The sequence below is a fragment of the Theropithecus gelada genome, chromosome 1 (assembly GCF_003255815.1).
Source record: "Theropithecus gelada isolate Dixy chromosome 1, Tgel_1.0, whole genome shotgun sequence".
NCBI classification, from domain to species: domain Eukaryota; kingdom Metazoa; phylum Chordata; class Mammalia; order Primates; family Cercopithecidae; genus Theropithecus; species Theropithecus gelada.
Genome location: NC_037668.1, coordinates 160,786,033 through 160,809,834, shown reverse-complemented (window position 1 = coordinate 160,809,834; position 23,802 = coordinate 160,786,033). Strand labels below are relative to the sequence as shown.

General features: G+C 47.9%; 1 protein-coding gene across 6 annotated transcripts in view; it reads left to right on the top strand.

Moving 5' to 3' along the window:
* The first annotated feature begins 6,046 nt into the window (after positions 1–6,046).
* Positions 6,047–23,802, top strand: part of NFASC (neurofascin) — a 200,596-nt gene continuing 182,840 nt past the window's right edge. For all 6 annotated transcript variants that reach the window (XM_025379880.1, XM_025379889.1, XM_025379896.1 and 3 more), the window contains exon 1: positions 6,047–6,171. In XM_025379880.1, coding sequence (XP_025235665.1) covers positions 6,065–6,171 — 107 coding nt within the window. In that variant the 5' untranslated portion in view covers positions 6,047–6,064. The remainder of the gene's footprint in view (positions 6,172–23,802) is intronic.

Here is a 23,802-nt window from a genome sequence, read left to right as displayed (position 1 = left end):
CACAATCACTCTCAAGACTATTAGCACAAATATGTCTGCAAGACAGCTGCAAAAGGAAAAGCTCTTTTGATAAAGGTTTTCTAAATTCCAGGATTCCCAGCTGGGGAGGGACCATATTTCCCTGTCTAGGCACAGGATTATGATGCAACCCACCTAGAAGATCAGTCCTCAAAACCCTCCAGAAAACCAAGGTTTCATATGTTTAGAGAGAGAGTTTGCAGTTGGGCTTTTCTTGCTGGTTAGCTCATTGGAGGAACGAGAGAGAAATACCTTCTTTTTCTTTTTTTTTGAGAAGGAGTCTTGCACTGTTGCCCAGGCTGGAGTGCAGTGGCGCAATCTCGGCTCACTGCAAGCTCCACCTCCTGGGTTCACGACATTCTCCTGCCTCAGCCTCCCGAGTAGCCAGGACTACAGGGGCCCGCCACCACGCCTGGCTAATTTTTTGTACTTTTAGTAGAGACAGGGTTTCACCGTGTTAACCAGGATGGTCTCAATCTCTTGACGTCATGATCCACCTGCCTCGGCCTCCCAAAGTGTTGGGATTACAGGCGTAAGCCCCCGCACCCAGCCGAGAAATAGCTTCTTTTACTACTGTTGTTAATAAACAGGTATAGGCCTGATATGGTTTGGATCTGTGTTCCCACCCAAATCTCATGTCAAATTGCAATCCTCAATGTTAGAGGTGTGGCCTGGTGGGAGGTGATTAGATCATGAGAGAAGTTTCTCATGGTTTAACATCATCCTCCTTGGTGCTGTCATCATGATAGCGAGATCTGGTTGTTTGAAAGTATGTGGCATCTCCCCTTTACCTCTCTTCCTCCTGCTCCGGCCATGTGAAGATGCCTGCCCTTCTGCCATGAGTAAAATCTCCCTGAGGCCTCCCCAGAAGCTGATGCTGCCATGCTTCCTGTACCACCTGAAGAACCATGAGCCAATTAAACCTCTTTTCTTTGTAGATTACCCAGTCTCAGCTATTTCTTTATAGCAATGAGAGAACAGACTAATACAAAGCCTTTCATCATGGTAGAGAAAGACTCCAAAAATTCTACTCTTTCTAATATATTTATGCAGGTGAAATTCAAAGGTAGTCGTTAAAGGTGGAAATATGCTCTGTATAAAAAGCAGGCGGTGGGGCAGTTCCACTCTTTGCCTCCCTCACTCTTGGAGCAGGGACAGGTCTGATACCCAGGCCTAGAGTCAACGCTGGTTAATGGCTGTTCCAAAGCTTCTCTCTCCTCCTCTCTAACTTCCCCATTCACTGCCCCATCTCAGCCAGGAATGGGATCTCACCCACGTACAGTGGAAGACTAATTCTATGTGCCTTGGGGAGGTCTCTGCATCTGGAAGGTAAAAGTTCTAACATAGGCATATGACCGCATAAGCTCAGCTCTATGGCTGGCCCTCAGCAGTGGTGGGCAAGAGGCAACTCCCAAGGAGATTTTTATTTTTTAATTTCAAAATGGGAAGTAAGAGAGCAGATGGAAAGATGCTCTCCAGCTTGGAGCTCGGCTGAGTGCTTCCTTTCTTCCCAGCATGGGGGGAAGAAAATTCTAGGCATTTAAGAATGTGACAGGTGTTGGGGGTGATGGGGACCTGCAGACCGCATGGGGTCTCCACATCTGCCACTGCTTTGGATTACCAGCATGTGTGCACTGGCCAAATGGGAGAAGGACCAGAGCCCCGCTCCTGGCTCCCTCCCTCCTTCCCTTAATCTGTGTGCAAATTGGGATGCAACCTTCCCTCTTGGCCTAGGAAGAGACCAGAAGATGATGAGGGAGAGATGAGAGAAGAGATCAGAGTCTAGTAGCTTCTCAGGGGACCTACGGTAAATTCCTAGTGGCTTTTCCCATTGGCTTTCACTGCACCTACCTTCCTGCCCTCCTGCATTATGGGGGGGGTGCTATATTCCTGGAACTTTCTAAAATTTGCCCCTCTACATTCCTTCTGAACATGCTACTCTGACTGCTTTTCTGCATCTTCATCCACCTGCTTTGCTAGAGCTCAGCGTGACTATCACTCTGCTCTTGTTCTTCCTCGTGGTGACACAGGATTGTTCCCTTGACCCCCTTTGTGGGCAGGAACTGGAGTGGTTCATTTGACTCAGCCTGCCGATGGCCACTCCTGGCAGAAGGGAGTGTGCAAGTGAGTGCGGGAACCAGAGCGAACGAATGCTAGAACTGGCTGGTCGCTCCTCTCTGGTGGGAGCGCTCTGTGCGGGCCCTGCAGCAGCATCCAAGCGTGTTACAACCAATGCTCTTTCAGCTGTGCTGTCCAGAGATAGCCAAGTGCCCACCAGCTCAGTGTAGGGTCAGAGTGGCAGCCCCTGCCCTGTCGGCACCCGGGTTCTCGTCCAGTGTCCAGGAAGAATCAGGTCACATGAACTGTTTGAAAGGTGATGAGTGTGGAAGACTATTGAGTGGTGGTTGGCTCTCAGTGGAAAGGGAGGCTGGAAAGGGAATGGGAAGATGGTATTTCTCTGAAGCCTGGCCGTCTCCATCTGGGCCCCTCTCTGAAGCTGCACTGTCTGAAGTTAGCTACGTCTATCCATACTCTCTGATGTTCAGTTGCTTCTCTGCTCACCGCTCAGCCACTTGTATCCTTGCCACTCAGCCACTTGTGCTTCTCTGCCAGCTAAAGTATTTTATGGGCACGGGATAGGGGCCAGGCAGGCCAAAAAGGCAACATTTGGGAGGAAAAATGGGGTCAGCTATATCCACTTAGGGCCACAGTTCCAGGTTTAAGGGTGGGGTTTAGCCGGGAGCCCAGCCCTTTTGTATCAGTGGCAGAGTTTCTGTTCTTTGGCAATTGTTATACAATGGGTCGGTGTAAGGGAGTGTTGTGCGGTGGGAGAGGGCACACCCTGGAGGCTCTAAGATCTTTGTCCAACTCCCAATTCCACCACTTACCATCTAAGAGTTAGGAAGCAGTCCCCGAGACCATCCTTACTTCTGACCAATTGCAAGCTCAAGCATTCCCAAGACCCCTCTTAGGTCAGTAATTTACTAGAAGGACTCATAGAACTCACTGAGAGCTCACAGGCTCATAATGGTGGCTTATTACAATAAAAGGATAGAGTCGAATTAGCGAAAAGAAGAGACAGGTCAAGCGGAGTCCAGGAGAGTTTCATGTGCAGAGACCGCAGTTGTTCTCTCTTGATGAAGCTGGGGACAGCACTAAAGTCTCCGAGGAACAATGTGTGACATTACATGCAAAATATTGCTAATCAGGGAAGTTCTTCCAATCCTTAGTGTCCAGGGATTTCACTGGGGCTCAGTCATGTAGTCATGGCTGACCATCCAAGTGGTTGACCTTAGTTTCTAGCCCCTCTGGAGGTTGAGCTGATACATGCCCAAAGACCCCACCATCCATCATTCTTAGTATAGACTACCTGGTTTGGCCCAAATCCCCCAGGTAGATAAAGGCACTCTTATCAGGTGAGATAATCCAAGGACTCAGAGATGACCTCCCAAGAGCCAAGGGCAAAAGTCAGATCTCTCTTGGGGCAAAGCTAACACTGTACCACACCCCATCTGTGCGATGTTGTACTCTTATTAACCTCACCGGGCATCTATTTTCTCATCAGTAAACTGGGAACAATGATCCCCACCTCATTGGGGTTTCTGAGGATTGAGTGACATAATATATGTGAAAGGCTTCAACAAAAATTAGATCCCTCCTAGCATGCTTGAGGGCCTTTGCTCTCACCTTCTAAACTAGCCCAGGGCATCATCCCTCTCTCCTCTTCTTCCAACCCTGTCTCCCAATTTGCTTTCCCTCTTCCCCCAGAAAAGGATAATACCTTTCTTCCCTGCATGCCATTATTCACTTGCTTTTTAAAAAACAAATGTGTGTGTGTTATCATTGTTAAAACTGTGTTATTGCATGGATTATTATAATGCATGTAATCATTGTCCTCTTGATGAGCCACACTGAATGTCCTTGTGCATACACATCTTTGTGGATTGGGCCAGTGATTCTGCAGGCTGAATTCTTCGAGGTGGCACTGATGGGTCAAGTGTATAGTTAAAGTCTTGATGGTACTGCTGTATTGCTCTCCCAAAAAGGCCATACCAAGTTAAACCTCCACCAGTAATGCACGAATCTGCCAGTTTCCCCACACTTCCTAGGGACCAGTGTGGAAGAGGATGGCTTCAAGTGCCTGAGACTCATGCCTGGGGCTGTCTCTTGGTTTAAGCCCAGGATGAGGCAGGGCTTATGGAATTTCGTTGGGAGGAATGGGACACTAGGGAATGTGAAAATCCTGTGACTTGCCATTCGCTATGACAGAGGACACAGTGAGTGGGGTTTCAGGTCTGGGTTGAAAGTCCATGCCTGCTGAGGGTTCCAGCCAGAACTAGAGGTGCAAACTCAGGGAAGAAAAAGAAGCAGGAAGGCCAGATAAATGTCAGGAAAGAAAAAAAGCAACCACTTTCTGCCCTCGGTCCTGAGTGAGTCTGTTCCTGACACAGCAGCAGAACAGCCTGCAAGGTGCCTAGGCTCCTCTTAGTCCCCAGAGTCTATCACCGGCAGGGGGTGCCTCTCCCTCCATCAGGACTTGCCTGCAGCTCTAGGACACCACCGAGCCCAAGGAAACACCTTCACCCTCAGGACCTCTGGGGGTCTCCATGCGCCCTTCAGGCCCAGACTCGATTTCTTTATACTAAGGCCATGAAACTTGAGTCCCAATTCAGTTTCAACCACCAAACCACTGTGTGATCTTCTATCTCTCTAGGTCTTCATGTATTTGCTGTTTAAAAATAATGAAGAAAGGGGAGGGAAGGCTGAACAATAATTAACATTTGTAAAGAACATTTTGGTTCAGTGCCTTATCTCATTGATGCTCACTCTAACCCCATTTTACAGATGGGAAAAAGACGACTTAGAGAGGTTAAGTGAACTGCCCAAGTTCACCCTGCTGGTAAGCCAGGACTTTCTTGGCAAATCCTGTGATCCTTCAACTTGACCATATTAGAAGATTCTAGTAGTGGTGAAATCCAAAAATCTTAGGGCCCATCTTAAAATAGCAAAGTAGTTTTAACTAGGCACTGTCAGATGCATCTGGGCTTTCAATTATTACTTGGGCAGGTTCCTTGAACTTTGGTGTTCTCATCCAGAATAAAGGACAGTGGTGCCAGGGTAGGAGCTATGAGCACAGAGAAAGGAACTAGTCCTTGAATGGGGCCACAGAGGGGTGCTGCAGGGCACTGTAGTTTTGGATGAGGGGCTGAACTAGAAGCTTCCAAGTACTCTTCCAAGACTAAGATTCTATGATTCCCTAATTGGGATCTTTCCACTATTTCAGGTGATAATTCTGAGCTCAGGTCCTGTGCACATTAGTCAGGACCTAATGCAGTCTTCATGTCAGAGCTAGAAGAGACCTTGGGCGACCACCCAATCAACTTTTCATGGTTCAGTTGTGGAAACTGAGGTCCACAGAGAAACGTCTTGCTGTCATGTCAGATAGTTCTCCAGCCAAGACTGAGGCCTGAGTCCCCCTAGGACAGAGGAAATCTCTCATTTTTAAAAGAAAGCCCCTCACTGTTAATAGTAGTCACAACCTCTCACATCCCCGAATCAGGATCCAACGACTTGCCAATCAACAAACTTTACTGGAGAGTTTACCACAAACAAGTCTCTGTGCTAGGCCCTGAGAACACAAGCTGTCCAGCAACTTTCTGCTCCCTCAAGTCACAGTCTGTGGTGGAGGGACAGACACGCGATCCTGCTGGGGCTTCAGTGTACCTCCTCCTGTGTGTTGTGCACGTAGTAGGTGCTCAGCGAACGGAAACGGGGGAGACGAGTTGTTATCACTCTCAAGGCGAGCCTGCAAAGAGAGCTCAGGTGAAAAGAGAAAGGAAGATTTTTTTTTCCGGCCCTGGCTCTGCGCACCCGCTCCCCAGCGCGCCAGGCGGGGCTGCGTCCGGAGCATCCTTCCCTCCGCCTCTGTCCTGGTCCCCGCTCCGCGGCCGCTCGGCGCGCGAAGGGAGGGGCGTGGGGGCGCGCACGCAGGCTGTCGGGGGCGCGCCGGCCGCCCGGGGACGCGCACGGGCTGGTCTCTGCCCTAATGCGGCGGCTGGCGGCGAGAGGCGCTGCGGGGGACGCGGGGGAAGTGGCGGCGCCGGCAGCGGACAGCTCAGACAGCGCCCAGGGCCGGAGCCCGAGCTCTTGGAGGTAGGCGAGCGCGAACACCGGAGAGATGGGGGTAGAGAATCATGGAAACCCACCTAGCGACACCCCCTTGTTCCCGCCCTCCTCTCTCTGTCTCCATCCCCTGACCTGTCCCCCTCCCCCTCCGTCCACATTCCCATCCCTTCCCCTCTCCACACTGTCACCTGCCCCGAATCCATCCGATTCTGTCCATATACCCACCCCATCCCCGTCCAACTACCAGCCCCTTGCCCACCCCAACACCCTTTCTATCTCGTTGGCCGCGTCCCCTCCCCCTTCCCGCATCCTCAACCCTTTCCCTTTCCTGTCTGTCCCCGCCTCGTCCGTGAGCCCTGCCTGCCCTTGTACTTCTGTTTACCTCGACACCCCGCTTTGGATGACCCCATGCCTCCTATTTTTCCTACCGCACACATCAACCCCTTCTTGCCTCCCCTATTCTCTTACCCATCTCATGCCCCTACCAGTTGGTGTCCTGTCTCTCCATTCGCTCCCTCACAGTTCCTGTCCTCCCCCAGTTCCCCTGTGCACGCCCTGTCCCAGCCCCTTCCCAGCTGCCTCTTGGTGTCCTCCCGCATCACAGTCCCTCTCAAGAACCCCGCCTTCTCCCTCTTTGGCTGTTAGCTGGCCTGACACCCGTCACCTTTCCTCACTGCCCTTCCTGGTGCTGTATGGAGCCACACAGCCTGTACTCAGCCCTCCCTCAGTGGTCCCTGGACCCTCCTTCCCTGCATGGGGATCTCAGTTGTGGAATATAACCCCTTTCTGCGTATTTGATCCTATTTGTGGCTTGGGGAAGAAGAATGCTGGGGGTTAGTAGGCCTCTCTCTCATGTTCCTCTCCAGCCATGCAGCTGCCCCGGTCCTCTAGCTGTTCAGGTTTGTTTCCTAGATGAATTGGGGGAGGGGGTGCTAGGCATTGGGAAACTAGGATGGGGAAGGGGCAGGGTCCAGGGGAATGACTGAGCAGACTCCTCCTAGGGCTTGGCCTGAGCCCTGATGTAAGGGCCTGAACGAGGAACCCTGCTGGAGGGCTGGAGAATTTTGGATTTTAGAAAAGATTCTGCTTCAGCCTCCAAGTCAGCACTTTGGCATCTGGAGCTGTCATGAGTGTGGCCCATGGGCTGGGCCAAGAGTGGGCAGAGTGCTGAATCACCTAGAATCTGGTCCCCATGGCAGCCCCCATCCTGTCCCCAGCCAGGTTCTGCTCCTGACTCTTTCCTTGGCATTTTGGCATGTGGTGTGTGTGTGTGCACATGCATGTGTGTGTGTGTGTTGAGCAGAGATGCCTCCTCCCTCAGTGTGGGGGAGAGGACGACAATACGCCTTTTCTGCCTGCCTGTGTCGCTGGCATGAGGGCCTAATATGTCTCATCTACCCTTGGAAATGTGTTGGGCCCTGCTGGGCCGCAATCAAATCTCCAGCAAGGCAAGGGCAAGCCACAGGGCTTTGAGACCTGGTTAGAGAGGAGTTTAATTGTTTGTGTGGATCCAAAGCCAGGCTCAGAGCCCACAGAACTTAAAGCAATAGGAGAATAGCCCAGGGAAAATGTGTGTGAAGATTGGAAGCCTCTGGGGATAGGGGCCATACCAACTGTGAGGTGGGGGCAGTGGAGGAAGGCAGGCAGAGATCTATCCTCCTTCTGGTTTGGGGATGATTGGATGTGGTGGAATTGCATTGCAGGAAGAACTGAAGGAGATCAGGGGCCTGCTAAGCAGCTAATACATTTCACCTTTTGTCTTGACTGAGCTGGCACTTCGGAGGGAGTAATTTCTCCCCTTGTCTTTGGATTCAACTGAAGGGGTGTGTGTGTGTGTGTGTGTGCGCGCGCATGTGTGTGTGTGTGTGTGTATATATATATATGTATATATATATATATATAGAGAGAGAGAGAGAGAGAGAATTATGCTGCCAATAAGGAAAAAGGCTCACTCCCACTTAGCCCCAGAAATTGTGGTTGCCACTGTGAAACAGGGAATGGCAGCCCAATTCCTGTCTTGGGGGCCTCAGACGAAACCCAGAGGCTTAAATTGGGGCATTAAGAGCAAATTGCAGACAGACCCTGTCCCTTCTCTGCAAGGCTTTCTCACTTTAGGAATCCAAGTGGTTGGACTCCTTCAGCTCCTATGCAGTAAACTCTGAATGGGCCTCAGGCAGTGCCGGCAAGGGGATGTGCTGCTGGGACTGGCTGCCCCTTGCTTTGTCACCCTTCTCCGTCCCCTCTCCAGCATGAGTGGGGGTGGGGCTGGAAGCTTTCCCTGGCATCAGTGCCTCAGGGCTGCCAGCTTTTCCTGGTACAGGGAGAAAGCATCACCTGCAGCCGTTGTTGAGAGCTGATTGGGTTAAGATTCTGATGTTGAAATGCTTGATTGGAGCTCAGGTGAAGTGGGGGATTCTGATAACAATGTACATATTTCCCAGTTTTGTGCAATGAATCTCACCTCTCACCCCCTTGTTTGGCATCAGAAAGACTACGGAGAAATAAACCAAGGCACACGGAGGGAGGAGCTAGCTCCCCAGAGAGCCAGAGCAAGACCTTCCAATTGTACCTAGCGAGCTCCCTGTGGGCTGAACTGGCTGCATTCACAAGGGCTGGTTCTTTCAGGCACACATTGAAGAGGTGGCTGAGAGCTGGGGGTGGGGTTCTGGCTTTGCATTTCTGAGGTAGGTGGGTCAGAGGAGGGTCTGATTTCTGTGGTGAGTGAGAGACAGGATACCAAGGCTCTGATCAGTCTATTGCAACTTGTTTCCTACCTCTGGCTCCACTCTTCTCCCTCATGCTTTTTTGGAGACCAGAGGCACTCTGAGATCTTCAAGATCATGCAGGAGCTATGGTGTGAGAATCATCCCTTTGTCTTTAGAAAAAGAAATTCCTAGGAAATCAGCGAGGGAGAAGCAGAAAAATTCAGTTCTCAGTCTGTTTGACTGGGGTGATGTTTGGGGTGGGGAGGGGAGAAGTGAGGGGAACATAAGGCCAGTTTCATATTTACTCATTTAACGAAGATCCATTAATCCCTACAGTGTGGTGCTCTGCTAGGTGCTGAGACCATAGAGATGAAAAGTAAGCCAGGGTCCAATCTCTCCGAGCTCCTGGGCAATGGGAGAGGAAGACAGGTGATCAGACAAATAACATAGATAAGCTTGAGCGAGAGCACCTGGATAGGGATGTTACACAGCCAGGTCTTTAATTCCGGTGGTATCAGCACCCTGTCCTCCACAGCTATGAAGAGGCTTGGCTGATGCTATCCTGGATGGTAGCTCAGGGCTGACCCTGAAGTTGACTGTCAGGAAAAAGGTAGGGGACAAGATGAGGTTCAAGGTGTTGTCAGATCCCCAGCATGAAGGGCTGGAGGGGGGATGTTCTGTGTGTAGCTGAACCCAGCTAGATGCAGCTACAACCTGATAGGGGAATAACCGGAGGGAGCTCTGCAATGAATTCAAGGCTGCTTGACTTTCCCAATCCCATCTTCTAAGCTCTTGGATTTTAGGGGTAAAGTGTGGCTGGATATGCTTAGAGTGTCAGTGAGTCAGAGGAAAGAGGCTCTGGGAGCTATCTGTGTGTAGGGAAGACGCACAGGTATATGCTCAGACGCAAGGCAAGGAAAAATATTGTGAGCCCTGCTGTGTGTGAAAGGATTTGGCATTATGGGAAGGCCAGAGTCAGATGGGAGCCATTGACGGGGAGGGGAAGTTGTTGGTAAGCTGGAGAGGTCCTTAGAAGCTATACACTTGACCACAGATTCCCACATATATCGATAGCTGAACTGGGAAATTAGCTAAGGAGAGAGACTCTCAGTTTCATCTGTCTGAGTAGCCCCGCTTTTCACCCACACACCCATATTTGTTCATTTCATCAATGTGTCCTGAGCCTTTGAATCTGTTGGGAACTGCGCAAGCTATTGGGCGTGTAAGTCAAGTTGGAGACACAGAAATGAAACGAAATTAAAACTCAGCACAAGAACTGCTGTAATTGAGGTTAGATGAATTCCTGGCGTTGTAGGAGCATGGCTGAGGGGTCATAGTGGGCAGTAGGATCTGAAGTGATTGCACCAAACTGTCTGGACAGACCCCTGCCTTGGCTTGAGCAAGTTGATGACAAACTTTGGACACTTACAATGCCCAGCCAAGGCCCAGGCCTAGCTGCAAGGGCCCAGGCCCAACTGTAAGGGCAGATGTTGGATGCATATGGCCTGGTCCCTGGACTGCAGAAGAGGGCCTGGGAGTTAATGGTTCTGCTGGGTGCTTGAGTAGGCACTTCCACAGCTTTGCTGACCCAGGATATTGGTTAGATTGTGCCAGCTTGAGAACTCTCAGGCCACTCTTTTTTCATTAGGACTTGAGGCAAGCCGGAAAAAATAAAAGTGGCATAATAACAATAGTCATCATTATCAAGTTCTTTCTATGTGCTAGGCACCCCACTCTGTCGTTTCATTTCATCCTGAAAGGGTTACCTACAAATGAGATATTGTTAGGATCCTTGTTTCACAGAAAATGGCAGATTCAGAGAAGCTGTTACTTCTTGAAGATTACAGAACAGGTGAGTCGCAGAGCTAGAATCTAAACCTTTATTTGTCTGACTTCAAAGCCTATGCTCCTCTCCCATATATTGTACTGAGCTCCACCTCCCACCCCACCACCCAACTCCAGGTAGAAAAATAAAAAGCTAGATGTTTTATCCACATGCACAAGGCTTTCTAGGAAAATCTGTTAGAAGGGCTCAGTTAAAAAGCATTTTAGAGTGCCTTACTTTATTCTGAAAGATACAGAAATGTGGTTCCTGCTTTCAGATAGAAGAAATAAGACTGAGACATGTAAAACACCTTGAGAACAAGACAATACAGGGTCTAATTAAATCTTCCTTGGTGCCTCGGACCCTGGACAGTAAAATTCCAAAGAAAAGCATGATCTGTTAGTTGGATTCAGTTGTTGGAGTCACGGAGGTGACACGGCATAGTAGAAACCATTCAGCCTTTGCGATCAGACAGATCTACATTCAGACCCTGCTTCTTCCACTTGCTAGCTGCATAGCTGCAGCTCATCTGCAAAATGGGGATATTAATATGAACCTTGCAGGGCTGTTACAGAGATTAAATGTGAGAGGATAGTGAAAGGCCCAATGTAATACTTAGCTGGTAGTAAATATTCATCAGATGCTAACTGCTGTACACAGAGGTGGTGGGAATGGAACTGAGTCTCGAAGAATTGGCAGAATTTGGATATGGAAGAGAAGCAGAGAGTATTCTAGATGAAGGAATCAGGTGTATAAGCAAAAACTTGGGTTCAGATTCTCTGGAAAAGAAGTGACCTCCTCATCCTGCCTGTTCTCTTCTACCCTCACCCCACCTTCTCCCTGGTCCATGCAGCAAAGTCTTGCAGGAAAAGGACATCATCATAAAAGGTACGAGGGGCCTTCAACTTCTGGCCCCATTGTTAGATGGATTTCTTTCTCTGTAAAATTAGAAGATTGCTGCAAGTTCCTGTCCCACAGTCCGTGTTTTTGGGATTTATGTCATTGATTAATTTCTTGTCCTGGCTTTCCTCTCCCACATACAGTGCCATGAAAAAGTTGGAGTGCCTGGGGCATGGTGGGGTCATCCCCTCACGTCCCTATCATCCCCTCCCAGCTCCTGCTGCTCTCTTCCTCCAGGAAGCAGCTGTCTTAGCATCTGCCTTCTCCTCCTTCACCTGCTCCTCCTCACGCCTCCCCTCCCAGACTGGCCCGGCCCCTCCTGAAAGGCCTCCCTGGCAGCCCCTCTCCCCCTTATTATGATGCTAATCATGTTGTTAATTTTTTTGAGATCCAGAAAGAAAGCCCCAATCTGTTCTAATGAATTTAATTAGAGAGGGGCTTGAAAAGCTCCAGAACCTCTTACCGGGATCACAATAAACAGAGTTAACGAGATAAACACCCTGGGATCAGCCGCTCAGGGGTTGGAAGGAAGGATTTCCCAGTCAGTCCTAGAATAAAAAAGTCCTTGGCACCCAGAGTTGGAGGAAGGCTGCGTGGACGGTGGTCTTCCAAGTGAGTTCCCTTTTGGCCTGTTTCTGCTTGCCCCACGCAGCCCCACGTACTTAGCTTCATACGTAGTTCTGACTTTAGGTGGCAGATGAACCTCCTAAGAAGGTCTGATTATTCTTATCATCATCACCAAGCACCTGCTATTTGGGTCAGGGGTACCACATCTTCTTCTGGAGCAATGTGGAGGCTTATGAGACCCTGTCTCCTGCCCTATAGGTGGTAAGATATGTGTGTCCAAATATAAATAATATTTGCTAATTCCAGAAAGTAAGTGCTAGAAAGCTGACAGAAGATCACATTGGGCCTTTTTTTTTTTTTTTTTTTTTTTTTTTTTTTTTTTTTGAGACGGGGTCTTGTTCTGTCACCCAGGCTGGAGTACAGTGGCGCGATCTTGACTCACTGCAACCTTGCAACCTTTACCTCCTAAGTCAAGTGATTCTCCTGCCTCAGCCTCCCAAGTAGCTGGGACTACAGGTGTGCCCACCACACCCCACTAATTTTTATATTTTTAGTAGAGATGGGGTTTCACCATGTTGGCCAAGCTGGTCTTGAACTCCTGACCTAAAGTAATCCACCCACCTCAGCCTCCCAAAGTGTTGGGATTACAGGCGTGAGCCACAGTGCCTGGCCGATGGGTCTTGAGATATCAAGACTTGAAGACTTCTTCCAAGACTACTAGAGAAAAACCATGTGCAAAGGCAGGACTATGCAGAGGATCTTTGATTTATGAAGGTAAATGGCATGGTTTGGGTGGTGGGTGCATGTAATTCAGTAGTGAGGGATGTGTCTGGAGCAGTATATGGAGACAAAATCATAGAGAACCCTGAGTGCTAGTCTTTACTCTTCTAACCTGGTTGCACTGCCGTCTCCCTGCTTTGCTTCTCTGAGCACAAAGGATGCCCAGCTCTGGGAAAGGCCTCCTAGGATGGGAGAGTTCTGGCCTTCATGCTGAAGGCCAGTTTAGGCCTTTCCTGGATCCAGTTTAGGCCAACTGGAGTGGATTGACCAGATGCTAAGTTTTGTTCTCAGATCTTGTGATTTTCTGGGATGAGAGTAAATGGCTGGCAGAGCAATTCCAAGAACTTTTCCCAGTGATGAAAATTCCCTTTTTCTTTACTGATGCTGGCCAATTTGCTTTGGCAGTAGCATTTTAAACAACTATTTGGTGAAAGCTCCAATTTCAGGGTCAGAGAATTTCATCACTCTTTTCTTTATATTACTAAGAGTTATCTGAGTTGTGTATTTGGATATGTGTGTGCATATGTGTCTGTGTGTGTGTGTGTGTGTGTGTGTGTGTGTGTGGTGCCTATGTTAGTAGAATTGTTCCAACTAGGTCTGTTTCTAGTTTTATCTTTATTTGCAATGTAAAAGTTATTAAATGTTTCTAGGCCTTTTTTCTTGTTCAAAATGGAAGAATCTCCCCTATATCTTACTGTTTATTGACCATAAGCCAAATTATTTGAGAATAACAGGATGTTAATTATGAGGAGGTATTATAGCTATCTATCATTTTGACAGGAAGTATAATATTGAGATAAAATTTTAAGTCTGTCTCCCTGCCACCGGACTCTTGGAACATCTTGATTCGTGAGACCAGCCAAAGTTTTGTTTGGGGGCACCACCAATGTTTATGCTTCTTGTTACTTTTCCTAATCTGTCTGGGCTTGTGTGTAATTAGTAAATGAAGTTAGTACATTGCTGTCAGGTGTTGGCTGACCTATATAAGAGAAATTTATATGCAAGACATTGTTGTCACTCCCATTGTTATAATACCCATTGTGTGGTATTTTTCCACATGTTGGAGGTGAATGCCTTTGTGGAGGAAAATGCCTCCAAGGCCATAGATGATTTTCCTATGCTGACGTAGGTAAGGACAGAAACTAGATATCTTTCCAATTATCATCACACACTGAGTGGAATTGAAGCCTTTGTCATCCACATTGGGAGCTAAACCAGGATTCTCTGCCTGGCCTCAGCCCTGGGATGTGCTCTGGTTTTGTTTTTGTAAGATATTCATTGCATCTGCAGTTATTATTTGAAGACCCTACTACGTGCATTGCACTCTTCTAGGTGGAAACTTGTTCTGAGAGAATCCTCAACTCAAAAAAATGTTAGAAATGTTTTAGTTCAAGGTAGTTATTTTACTAATCAAGAAATGAAGACTCAGAAGTGTGGCATGACTGACTTGTGGCTGCATGGTTGGTTGCTGGCAAAAGCTAGTTCTGGCAAAACCCACATATGAACCTGGTAATGATACAAGATGATTGGTAGGTAATTAAGTTTCTAAAGCATGATCTAATCTAGAAGTGCTTTGGGATGTCAGAGAACAGAGGAAATCAGTGTAAATTAAAGTCTTTGGGGAAGATTCTGAAGAGAAGTGGGGGTTGGCTTGGGCGTCTAGAGATGGGTAGGGCCTGAATAGGCAAAGATAAGAAAATGGCATTTCTGGTGGGGAAAGGAGTGCCCACTCAAAGGGCTAGAAGAGGGAAACAGCTAGTTTGGTCAGACATGATGAATTGGCCAGGCTGGAACAGTGGAAGGAGCAGTCTGGGGCCAGACTGTAGCGAACCTTAGCTTGCTAACTGAGGAGTGACTTTTTTTGGAGTTGGTGAGTAGTATTTGAAGCTTCATAGCTGAACACTCTCTTGCTCTGAAGACAACAAGATTGTGGTGTTAAAAGAAGTGGGTGGGAAGTCCCTTTCCAGGCACCTGGTGGTTTCTGAGGGGATAGTTCCTTCTGAAGGGGCCTTTGGGGCAGAGGGAAGTGCTGAAATACACTAGGAAAGAGCTTGTCGCTGTCCAGAGTGCTGACCTGACCTGAGAGATTTTTCTCTTCAGTGATGCTGAGTTGGAAAGTAAAGCTGGGGAATGCTTAGAACCAGCCAAGGGATCTGGAGAATGATTCTGGCTAGGACTAGGCAGCATGTGGGCTTTTTGTAAGTAAACTAGTTACAGTATCTGACTTCATAGTCCTTGTGACGAAAGCAAAAGTATGGAGAGACTGTGTGTCCACATATACATGCTAAGATGACCCAATTTATAGCCTTGTAAGTGTTGCCTTAGAACGTTTGTGTTTACATGAGAATCCCAGCACATTGCTTCTTTCATTATGAAAATGCACACCCACTATTCAACATTCCACAGAACACCTAAAACCTACCCCAACAAACCGGGGGAGAACAGCAGAACTTCCCAGAACACCCTACTCATTACTTCACATGAAACATCTAAATGCTTTATATTAGTGCTGTCCAATAGAACTTTCTTTTTTTTTTTTTTTTTTTTTTTGAGACGGAGTCTGGCTCTGTTGCCCAGGCTGGAGTGCAGTGGCTGGTTCTCAGCTCACTGCAAGCCCCGCCTCCCAGGTTCACGCCATTCTCCTGCCTCAGTCTCCCGAGTAGCTGGGAGTACAGGCGCCCGCCACCTCGCTTGGCTAATTTTTTTTTTTGTATTTTAGTAGAGACGGGGTTTCACCGTGTTAGCCAGGATGGTCTCGATCTCCTGAACTCGTGATCCGCCTGTCTCGGCCTCCCAAAGTGCTGGGATTACAGGCTTGAGCCACCGCGCCCGGCCAGAACTTTCTTTGATGATGGAAATGTTCTGTATCTGCACAGTCTAACATGATTAAGCCACTAAGTACATGAGCACTTGAAATGTGGCTAATATGACTGAAGAATTGAATTTTGAATTAAATTAAAATTAAATTTAAATCTCTACATGTGGCTAGTCTACTGTATTGGACTGCACAGCTCTACAGAGTCAGAATCTTTGACCTTTGCCACTTACATCTCCTTATTGATCCTCATACCTAAGTCTCTTTGACTTAGAGTAAAGTGGACTTTTGAGTGGGAGTAAGTTTGACAAATTGTTGGAGAAAGCCCCATACTGAATCCAAGCTGAAGTCTGCGTCTGGCTGTGAGTTTTGCCCTGACTTTCTTGTTTTCAAAATGAGAACAACCATACATGATGCCCTGCAAGTTTTCCATTCAAAGACAGAGAGAAGGCTCCTTGCATTCTGGCTGGGGTCTCAGGGACCTGATCTAAGACTTTTTGGAGCCTGGAATGGGAAAGTTGTGTGGTGTTTATGGCCCTGAAAAGCTGGCTGTGGGTTGAGGTGGGGTACAAATAATGTGCTGTGGTGTCAGATGTTTGCAGACATCTCAGCAGGGAAAGGCTCCCAGTCCTGATCCATCTCCCATTGCAACTCTGTGTATCTTTACTGTCATCCCGTTTATCTGGTGTAGTGGACATGGCCCAGGGTGGGGGTACAGATGAGCCTTTTTCTGTTTTGCTTTTGTTTTTCTGAGCCATTTTTGCCCAAGGAAGAGTGAGTGTTAGAAGTATCAAAGGGTGATAAATGCTTACAAATGCCAAGCAAGAGGTAAGTAATAATAATCTGTCAAAAGACTAGAGCAGAAAATTTCCATGGTGTTGGCACATGCCAGCCTCCGTAGGCCTGCCTAACCTTACCATAAACATGCTTGATTTCCTGTGTCTCTGGTCTTAGGCTTGCTATATATAAGTCTGATTTCCTAAACCAGAGTGCATGCTTTTTGAAGGTATTTCTTATTGTCCTCTTGTTTTCTCCAATAGAATCTCAATGTGCTGATGGTAATCCCTAATAAATGCTTGCTTGTGAGTCACTCTTTGTTAGCATGGAGCAGTGAATTTGACCCCTAGAAAATGTGTGCACATGAATACAAATAATATTTATTGAGCCCCTGCTGGGCATAAGTCTCTGTGCTCAGTACTGCGGGCAGTGACAAAGGAGGAGCTGAAGATGGTTGCTCCCAGTCTAATGGGAGAGCAAAGGCAGGCACATATGAAACACACACACACACACACACACACACACACACAAAACTGATAGGGAAAAACAAAGACAAAGGCGGTAGCAGGGATCCAGAGCTGCGGGTGGGGTGCAGGGTGCTGGAGGGACCAGATTACATGTGTGTCCCTGTCTGGCCTCTCAAGGATTCCCTCCTTCATGAGGGAATGGCTTAGCTGGTACCAGCCACCTCCATGCCTGCAGTAACAGAGCTGCCTTTATGGTTGGTCAGGCAGCTTGCTCTCTCACTGGGCTATACGGAGGCAGGGCTGTCCTGAGCTCACCTCTCCTCTTCCATGGTGAAGAGCACTTTGAAGAGAGTAGGGACATTGAGGAAGAGGACTGTGGAAAGGGAAGAAACTTGCTTTTCTTTTTGTCACTTAAATGGTGACAGAGCCTTGCTCTCAGACTTCCTTTTAGTCACAGAAGAGGTTTGTTGGGTCTCCATCAGCTCTGGCACATGGAGCCCCATGATGCAGCCCCAGGTGCAGCTCTGGAGGAGCAAGAGAAGCAGAGCTTGGTGATGTGGCTCCCCATGATCACCCAGGCCCCTGGCTCTACTGTCTTGGGGTGTGCCCTGCCTGGTGGGGAGTGAGTGGGCTGCATATTCCAGCTGGGGTTGGGGAAGGACTTTTCTGGCTGACTCACAGGGAGGAGTCTGCCCTTCACCGTCTTCCACATAGTGCCCCTCAGTCCTCCACATGCACACAGATCACCTGGGGTCTTGTTAAAATGCAGATTCAGAATCAGCAGGTCTGGATTGGGTTTGAGATTCTGCATTTCCAACAAGGTCCCAGGTAATGCCAGTACTGCCAGTCTGCAAACTGCGCTTTGATGTACAAGGCCCTAAACATGGGTTCTCAACCCTGCCAACATGGTAACATCACTTGGGGAGATCTTACAATATGCCAATACCTGAGACCCACCTGTACCAAATAAATTGCAGTCTCTGAGGGTTGGGTCTAGGTACTGGGATGTTGTAAAGCCTTCCAGGTAATTCTACTATATAGCCCAATCTGAGAACCACCGGACAGTTTTTCTCCTCCTTCTGCTGTGCTTTTCACCTGGCTATATCTTCCTTACAACTAGAGACTGTAAGTGGCTTGAGGTCAGAGAGTGTCTTACAACATATTACTAACACCTGCACCGCAGTAGTAGTAGTTCTCTGATGTGTGAGTGGTTCATTCGGTTGACTACAACATGATGCCAAGGGCTCTGTCACTTGGTGCCATAACTACCACCTGCACTGGTGGCCCTGGCCACCACTCCTGTAGATCCACCATCACCCATGAGGGATCAAAGAATGCGGCTGGCTTAGAGCAGGCTAGCTCTACTCTTGGAATAGCGACTCTAAGTGGGTGTCCAGTGCCTGGAACTAAGTCAGCTTTCAGTAAATATATACCAAATGGATGATTATTCTGGTGGCGGCGGGTAGGGGCAGAGACTGAATTAGGGATCAGAAGACTGGGGCTAAAGTGACTAGCACAAACTGTTCAACCTTCCTTAGCTTTCATTTTCTCAGTTGTAAAATGAGGATACTAATGCCCACTTAATAGGGTGATTTAAGTAGTCGTAGAGAAGTGGTCCTGTAAATGCTAGTGTTATACAGATAAATGGTTGTGTAAGAATTCATTTCCAAAGTGGCAGGGCTAAGCTATAATGTTATCCCTCTGACTCATGTCCTAACAGACCCTCTGGGGTCTCACTCACTATGTGTGCCTGCATCTACAGAATAGCAAGAAGGCTATGGGACATGCAATTGACTGGACACCTACTCTGTATCAGCGACTGTCCTAGATGCTTGACTTTGTCATCTCGTTGACTCATCACAACCCTGAGTGGACGTTATTGTTCCCATTACACTGAGAAAATGGAAGCTCAGAAGGGGAACCACCTTGCCCCACGTAGCACATGGGTGTATCTGATTCCAAAGTCTCCTAATCCCAGCTCGTTACCTATCGGGAAACTCTGGGTTCCAGCACAGGTTGATGATCCCTTTGTTTGAGAAGCCTCTTTGTTTGGCTGTTGCTTGTATTAATTAGTGAGATAAGAGTCTGAGTATCACAGAGACTCCAGTCTTCTATTAGGGAATGTTAGGATCTGACAGCATGGGAGCTTTGTGAGTCTCGGCTGACACCATACCATAAAGCCACTGTTCAGTGCTCTTGAGGCCCTGAGGCTGAGGCTGTGACATCTTCCCCATAGAAGAATCACCACCTGCCACCACTGTCCCCTCTCTGCTAGACAGAGCCGTTGAACCCAGCATTGGTCTGTTTCACTTACAGGTTTACTTTTGGTTGTGATACTAAAAGAAAATGGGAACATACAAGGGGGACAACCCCATGAGCCTTCCCTAACCATCTTACTTCCAGGTGTGATGTCAGCAGAATGTTTGCGTCACCTGGTGCCAGGCCCCCCATCCTGAGGGGTCGGTGACTCCTCTCCTCCAGTAGATTTAGTACTGAGAGGAGGCCTGATGTCTGCTTTCCTCCTGTCCACCCCTTTGGCTTCTGCAGTGATGCTATTGCAAGGGCACTTCCTGGCAGAAGTCACCCTAGCTAAGCTCTTCAGTAAAAGAAAACAGGGAGGGTTGATTTGCATGGTCTGACCAGTTAGCGGGTGGAGCCCCAGTCCAGGTGCTTATCCATCTATACCTGGAGTAGATCTTTATCTCAAGACCTTATCAGGTATTTGCTGAGGCTAGCTGAACCCACACTGAAAAGAGAACAAGATATAGCTCACCAGACTGGAGACTCAAGCCTGATTACCTAGGAACTGCAGACATGCAATGGGCTTCCAATATACATTTCTAATGCTTCTCCCTGAGGTCTGACTAAGCATATCTGGTCCACATTTGTTCTCTTGATATCTTCTAATTTGGCTGATTCTTCTCTTAGGTATTTCATGAAATTCTTCAGGGCCAGTTTTACACCACCCAGAACTTTCTTAAGCTTTGCTTATGAATTGTTCAAAGTTTACTTAAAGTACAGAGGGTTTAACTATTGTTTTGCTTCAATTTGTGCTCTGCTAAGTCCCCACTTTTACACTGTGGCTTTCTCCTTCTTCTTTCTCTTTGAATGTCCCTAAAGCTTTCTCTGTCTGAAAACTCTTTTTCCCATTTTTGAGTGTACATACATGGTCAGTATGTTACCCCTCTGGTTGGAATAGAAACTTTCAGTTAGGCTTGGGCCAAAAACAATCCTGTCACCCAGAAGCCTCACCCATTCTGCGTAACACCATTAAATGCTCCATCTGACCACAGAGGCCTGGGGTTTTAATGCTTAATCTTTTTATTCCCACTGACCTGTGGTTATTCCAGCACAACCTGTCCTTTTATTTTAGGAATCAGCATGAAGCCTAGTGGGCTTCTGGGACATGGATGGGCTTCATGAAGTACCGGGGCTTGGATGGCTTTGGCTGGTGGGCCCCCAGGATCCTGCCTCCTTTCCTCCTCCATCTGGCTGCCCTCAGCAGTGGGGCCATCAGTGTGTTGCCTTGCTCAGACACGTGGGATGGGAGTTGTCTGCCAATGGTGTGGAAGGAAGCTGAGGCTTAAAGGAATGAATGCTGTATGCTGGGCCCTCCTGGAAGGCTGATGTGGGAGTGGGTCAGAGCTGGGTCAGGTGCTGGCTCCGTTCTGAGTCAGACTAGGAAAATCCTCTCTGAACACATCCCATGGTTCCTCTGTGTTCCTGAAACCTTGACAAATAAAGAGGGAGCTTTTATATGGCACCATAAAAAGTTGCAGCTGGGGCTTCTGAGAGCAAGAATCCTTTGTTTCTCAGCAGGCTGGTGACATCATCCAGGGCCTACCCAGATGCTGGTGTGTTGGGGACAGACCAATATAGGCCAAGGACTACTCAGCAATGGCTAAAGATATTTTGCTTGCTGGGACTATTTCCTTTTTTAATTGAACATGTTATTGAGATGGTTAATCCACTTAAGAAATAATACAGAGAGATCCTATGTGCCTTTACGCAGTTTCTCCCAAGGGTAACATCTTGCAAAATCATAGTACACTCTCACAACCAGGATATTGATGTTGACACAATCCACCAATCTTATTTCGACTTTTCTAGTTTCACTTATACTAATTTCTCTGTGTGTTGCTCGGACTGTTTTTGCTCCAAATCATTTGTCTGCCTTCTCCCCTTTCTTCCCTCCCCAGGTCGCCCGCCTGCCTGCCTGCCTGCCTGCCTGCCTTCCTTCCTTCCTCCCTCCCTTTTTCTCTCTCTTTCTCTCTTTCTTTCATGGAGTTTCACTCTCGTTGCCCAGGCTGAAGTGCAATGGCACCATCTCGGCTCACCTCACTGCAACCCCCACCTCCTGGGTTCAAGCGATTCTCCTGCCTCAGCCTCCCAAGTATCTGGGATTACAGGCGTGCACCACCACGCCCAGCTAATTTTGTATTTTTACAAAGTTAGTAGAGGCGGAGGTTTTTAATAGAGAAGGGGTTTCTCCATGTTGTTCAGGCTGGTCTTGAACTCCTGATCTCAGGTGACCCGCTCACTTCAGCCTCCCAAAGTGCTGGGATTACAGGCATGAGCCACCTTGCCTGGCCCCAGGTTTGTTTCTCTAAGGCTACATTGTGCAATGCCAGAGTGCATGCATCTGGTCTTGGAAATAGAATACGGAACAAGAACCAGGGCCCAGAACTACACTGCCTGGGTTTCCATTTGGCGCTCAGTTCATCAGTTGTGTGATCTTTGGTAAATGACTTACGTCTTCTCTAATTTTCATTTGTAAAGTGGAGAGTTAAGTAGGGCTTACCCTTCATGGGTTGTTAGGATTAAAATAAGTAATGCACATGAACCCCTTTGCCTAGTGCCTGGCAAATTAGAAGTGCCCTGTGAAGGTTAGCTGTTATATTCTTGCCCCACTTCCCTTCCTGAGGGTAGCTTCATGCTCTGCCTTATTCAAGTACTCCTAATGGCTTTGGTGAGCAACCGTGAAATGTTTTTGGCCTCAAATAAGTGCTCAATTGTATGTTAGATACTGTCGGTATTACACTGAGACAAACAGGCAGTTTTTGCCTTAAAAACCTTGTATTTCAGTAGAGAAAGTATGCCAGGCATCCATGCATGGTAAAGATAACTACACAGGTACTAAAGGACAACTGCAGGCCCAGCACGGTGGCTCATGCCTGTAATCCCAAAACTTTGGGAGGCCGAGGCGGGTGGATCACTTGGGGTCAGTCTAAGAATTAAAGAAAGAGGAGAGAAACGTGAAGGGTGGCTTTTCAGTCAACAGGGACAGGTTTATTTTAAATAAACTTGAGAGGGGCAGCTGGCTGAGTTAGGTCAGAACCACACTCTCTTACAGACTAAGAGTTTTGAAGGATTCTGGATGGGAGAGTTTATCAGAGATTTGGACTGCTTCTGTGTCTCTTTGTTGTGCTTATCTGGGAGGGAGAGTTGTGTGTCTGTTCCCATATATCTTTCTGTAGCTGCAGGCATATCCCTCGAGTCTGCTTTTAGCTTCCCTATCTTAGTGCACCTGAAGAGCAAGGAATGTGCTTATTAAGGCCCACTGTTTTACTGGGGCCCGTTGTATGAGGTTGAAGTTTGGTGGTTACCCAAAGGACTTTCCCCCTACTTCCCTCTGTGCCCGAGTTGTCTTATCTGTGTTTTACTGTCTGCTCTTTCTGGCTGCTTGTGGTTAGAAGAGAAATGATTTCCTTGAAATGCATGAGGCTAGAAAGGGAGCTGGAACTTCAAGTGGCAGTGTATGTCTGAGATGACGGTGCTCCTGCTCTATCAGTCAGGAATTCAAAACGAGCCTGGCCAACATGGTGAAACCCCATCTCTACTAAAATACAAAAAAAAAAAATAGCTGGGCATGATGGTGAGCACCTGTAATCCCAGCTACTCGGGAGGCTGAGGCAGGAGAATTGCTTGAACCTGGGAGGCGGAGCTTGCAGTGAGCTGAGATCCGGCCACCGCACTCCAGCCTGGGCGACAGAGCCAGACTCAGTCTCAAAAAAATAAAAATAAAAAAATAAATAAAATAAAATAAAATAAAGGACAACTGCAAATGGCTGGTTCAGACCACAGGAGCTCCTGGAGTTTAGGAAAGGGAGAGGACATTTTAATCTGTTGTACCTAGAAAGACTTAAAGGAGGAGATTTGGGGTGGAACCTTGAAAGATGGAGCTCTGGCCAGGCATGGTGGTTCACACCCATAATCCCAGCACTTTGGGAGGCCCAGTCAGGAGGATCCCTTGAGGCCAGGAATTTGAGACCAACCTGGGCAGCATAGCGAAACACCATTTCTACAAAAAAATTTTTAAAAATCAGCTAGGCATGGTGGCACACCTATAGTCCTAGTTACTTGGGAGGCTGAGGCAGGAGGGTCACTTGAGCCCAGAAGTTTCAGGTCACAGTGAACTATGATTGTACCACTGCACACCAGCCTGTGTGATAGGCTGAGACCTCTGACTCTTGCTCCCAAAAAGCTCATGAAGTTATATCTCCATGGGGGAAGGGGCTGGAATTCAGAAGAAATGGACAGTCCAGTTATCCTAATTGCCTTCATGCTGGCCACACTTACAGGGGCACAGGATGGAAGGAGGAAGGGATGACTTCTGATTTAAAAATGAGGCCCCTGGCTGGGCACTGTGGCTCACACCTATAATCCCAGCATTTTGGAAGGCCGAGGTGGGAGGATTGCTTGAACCCAGGAGTTTGAGGCCAACCTGAGCAAGACAGTGAGAAGTGAGACCCTGTCTATACCAAAAAAAATAAATAAATAAAATTAAAAAAGGGCCAGGGAGGGTAAGGAGACTGACACAAG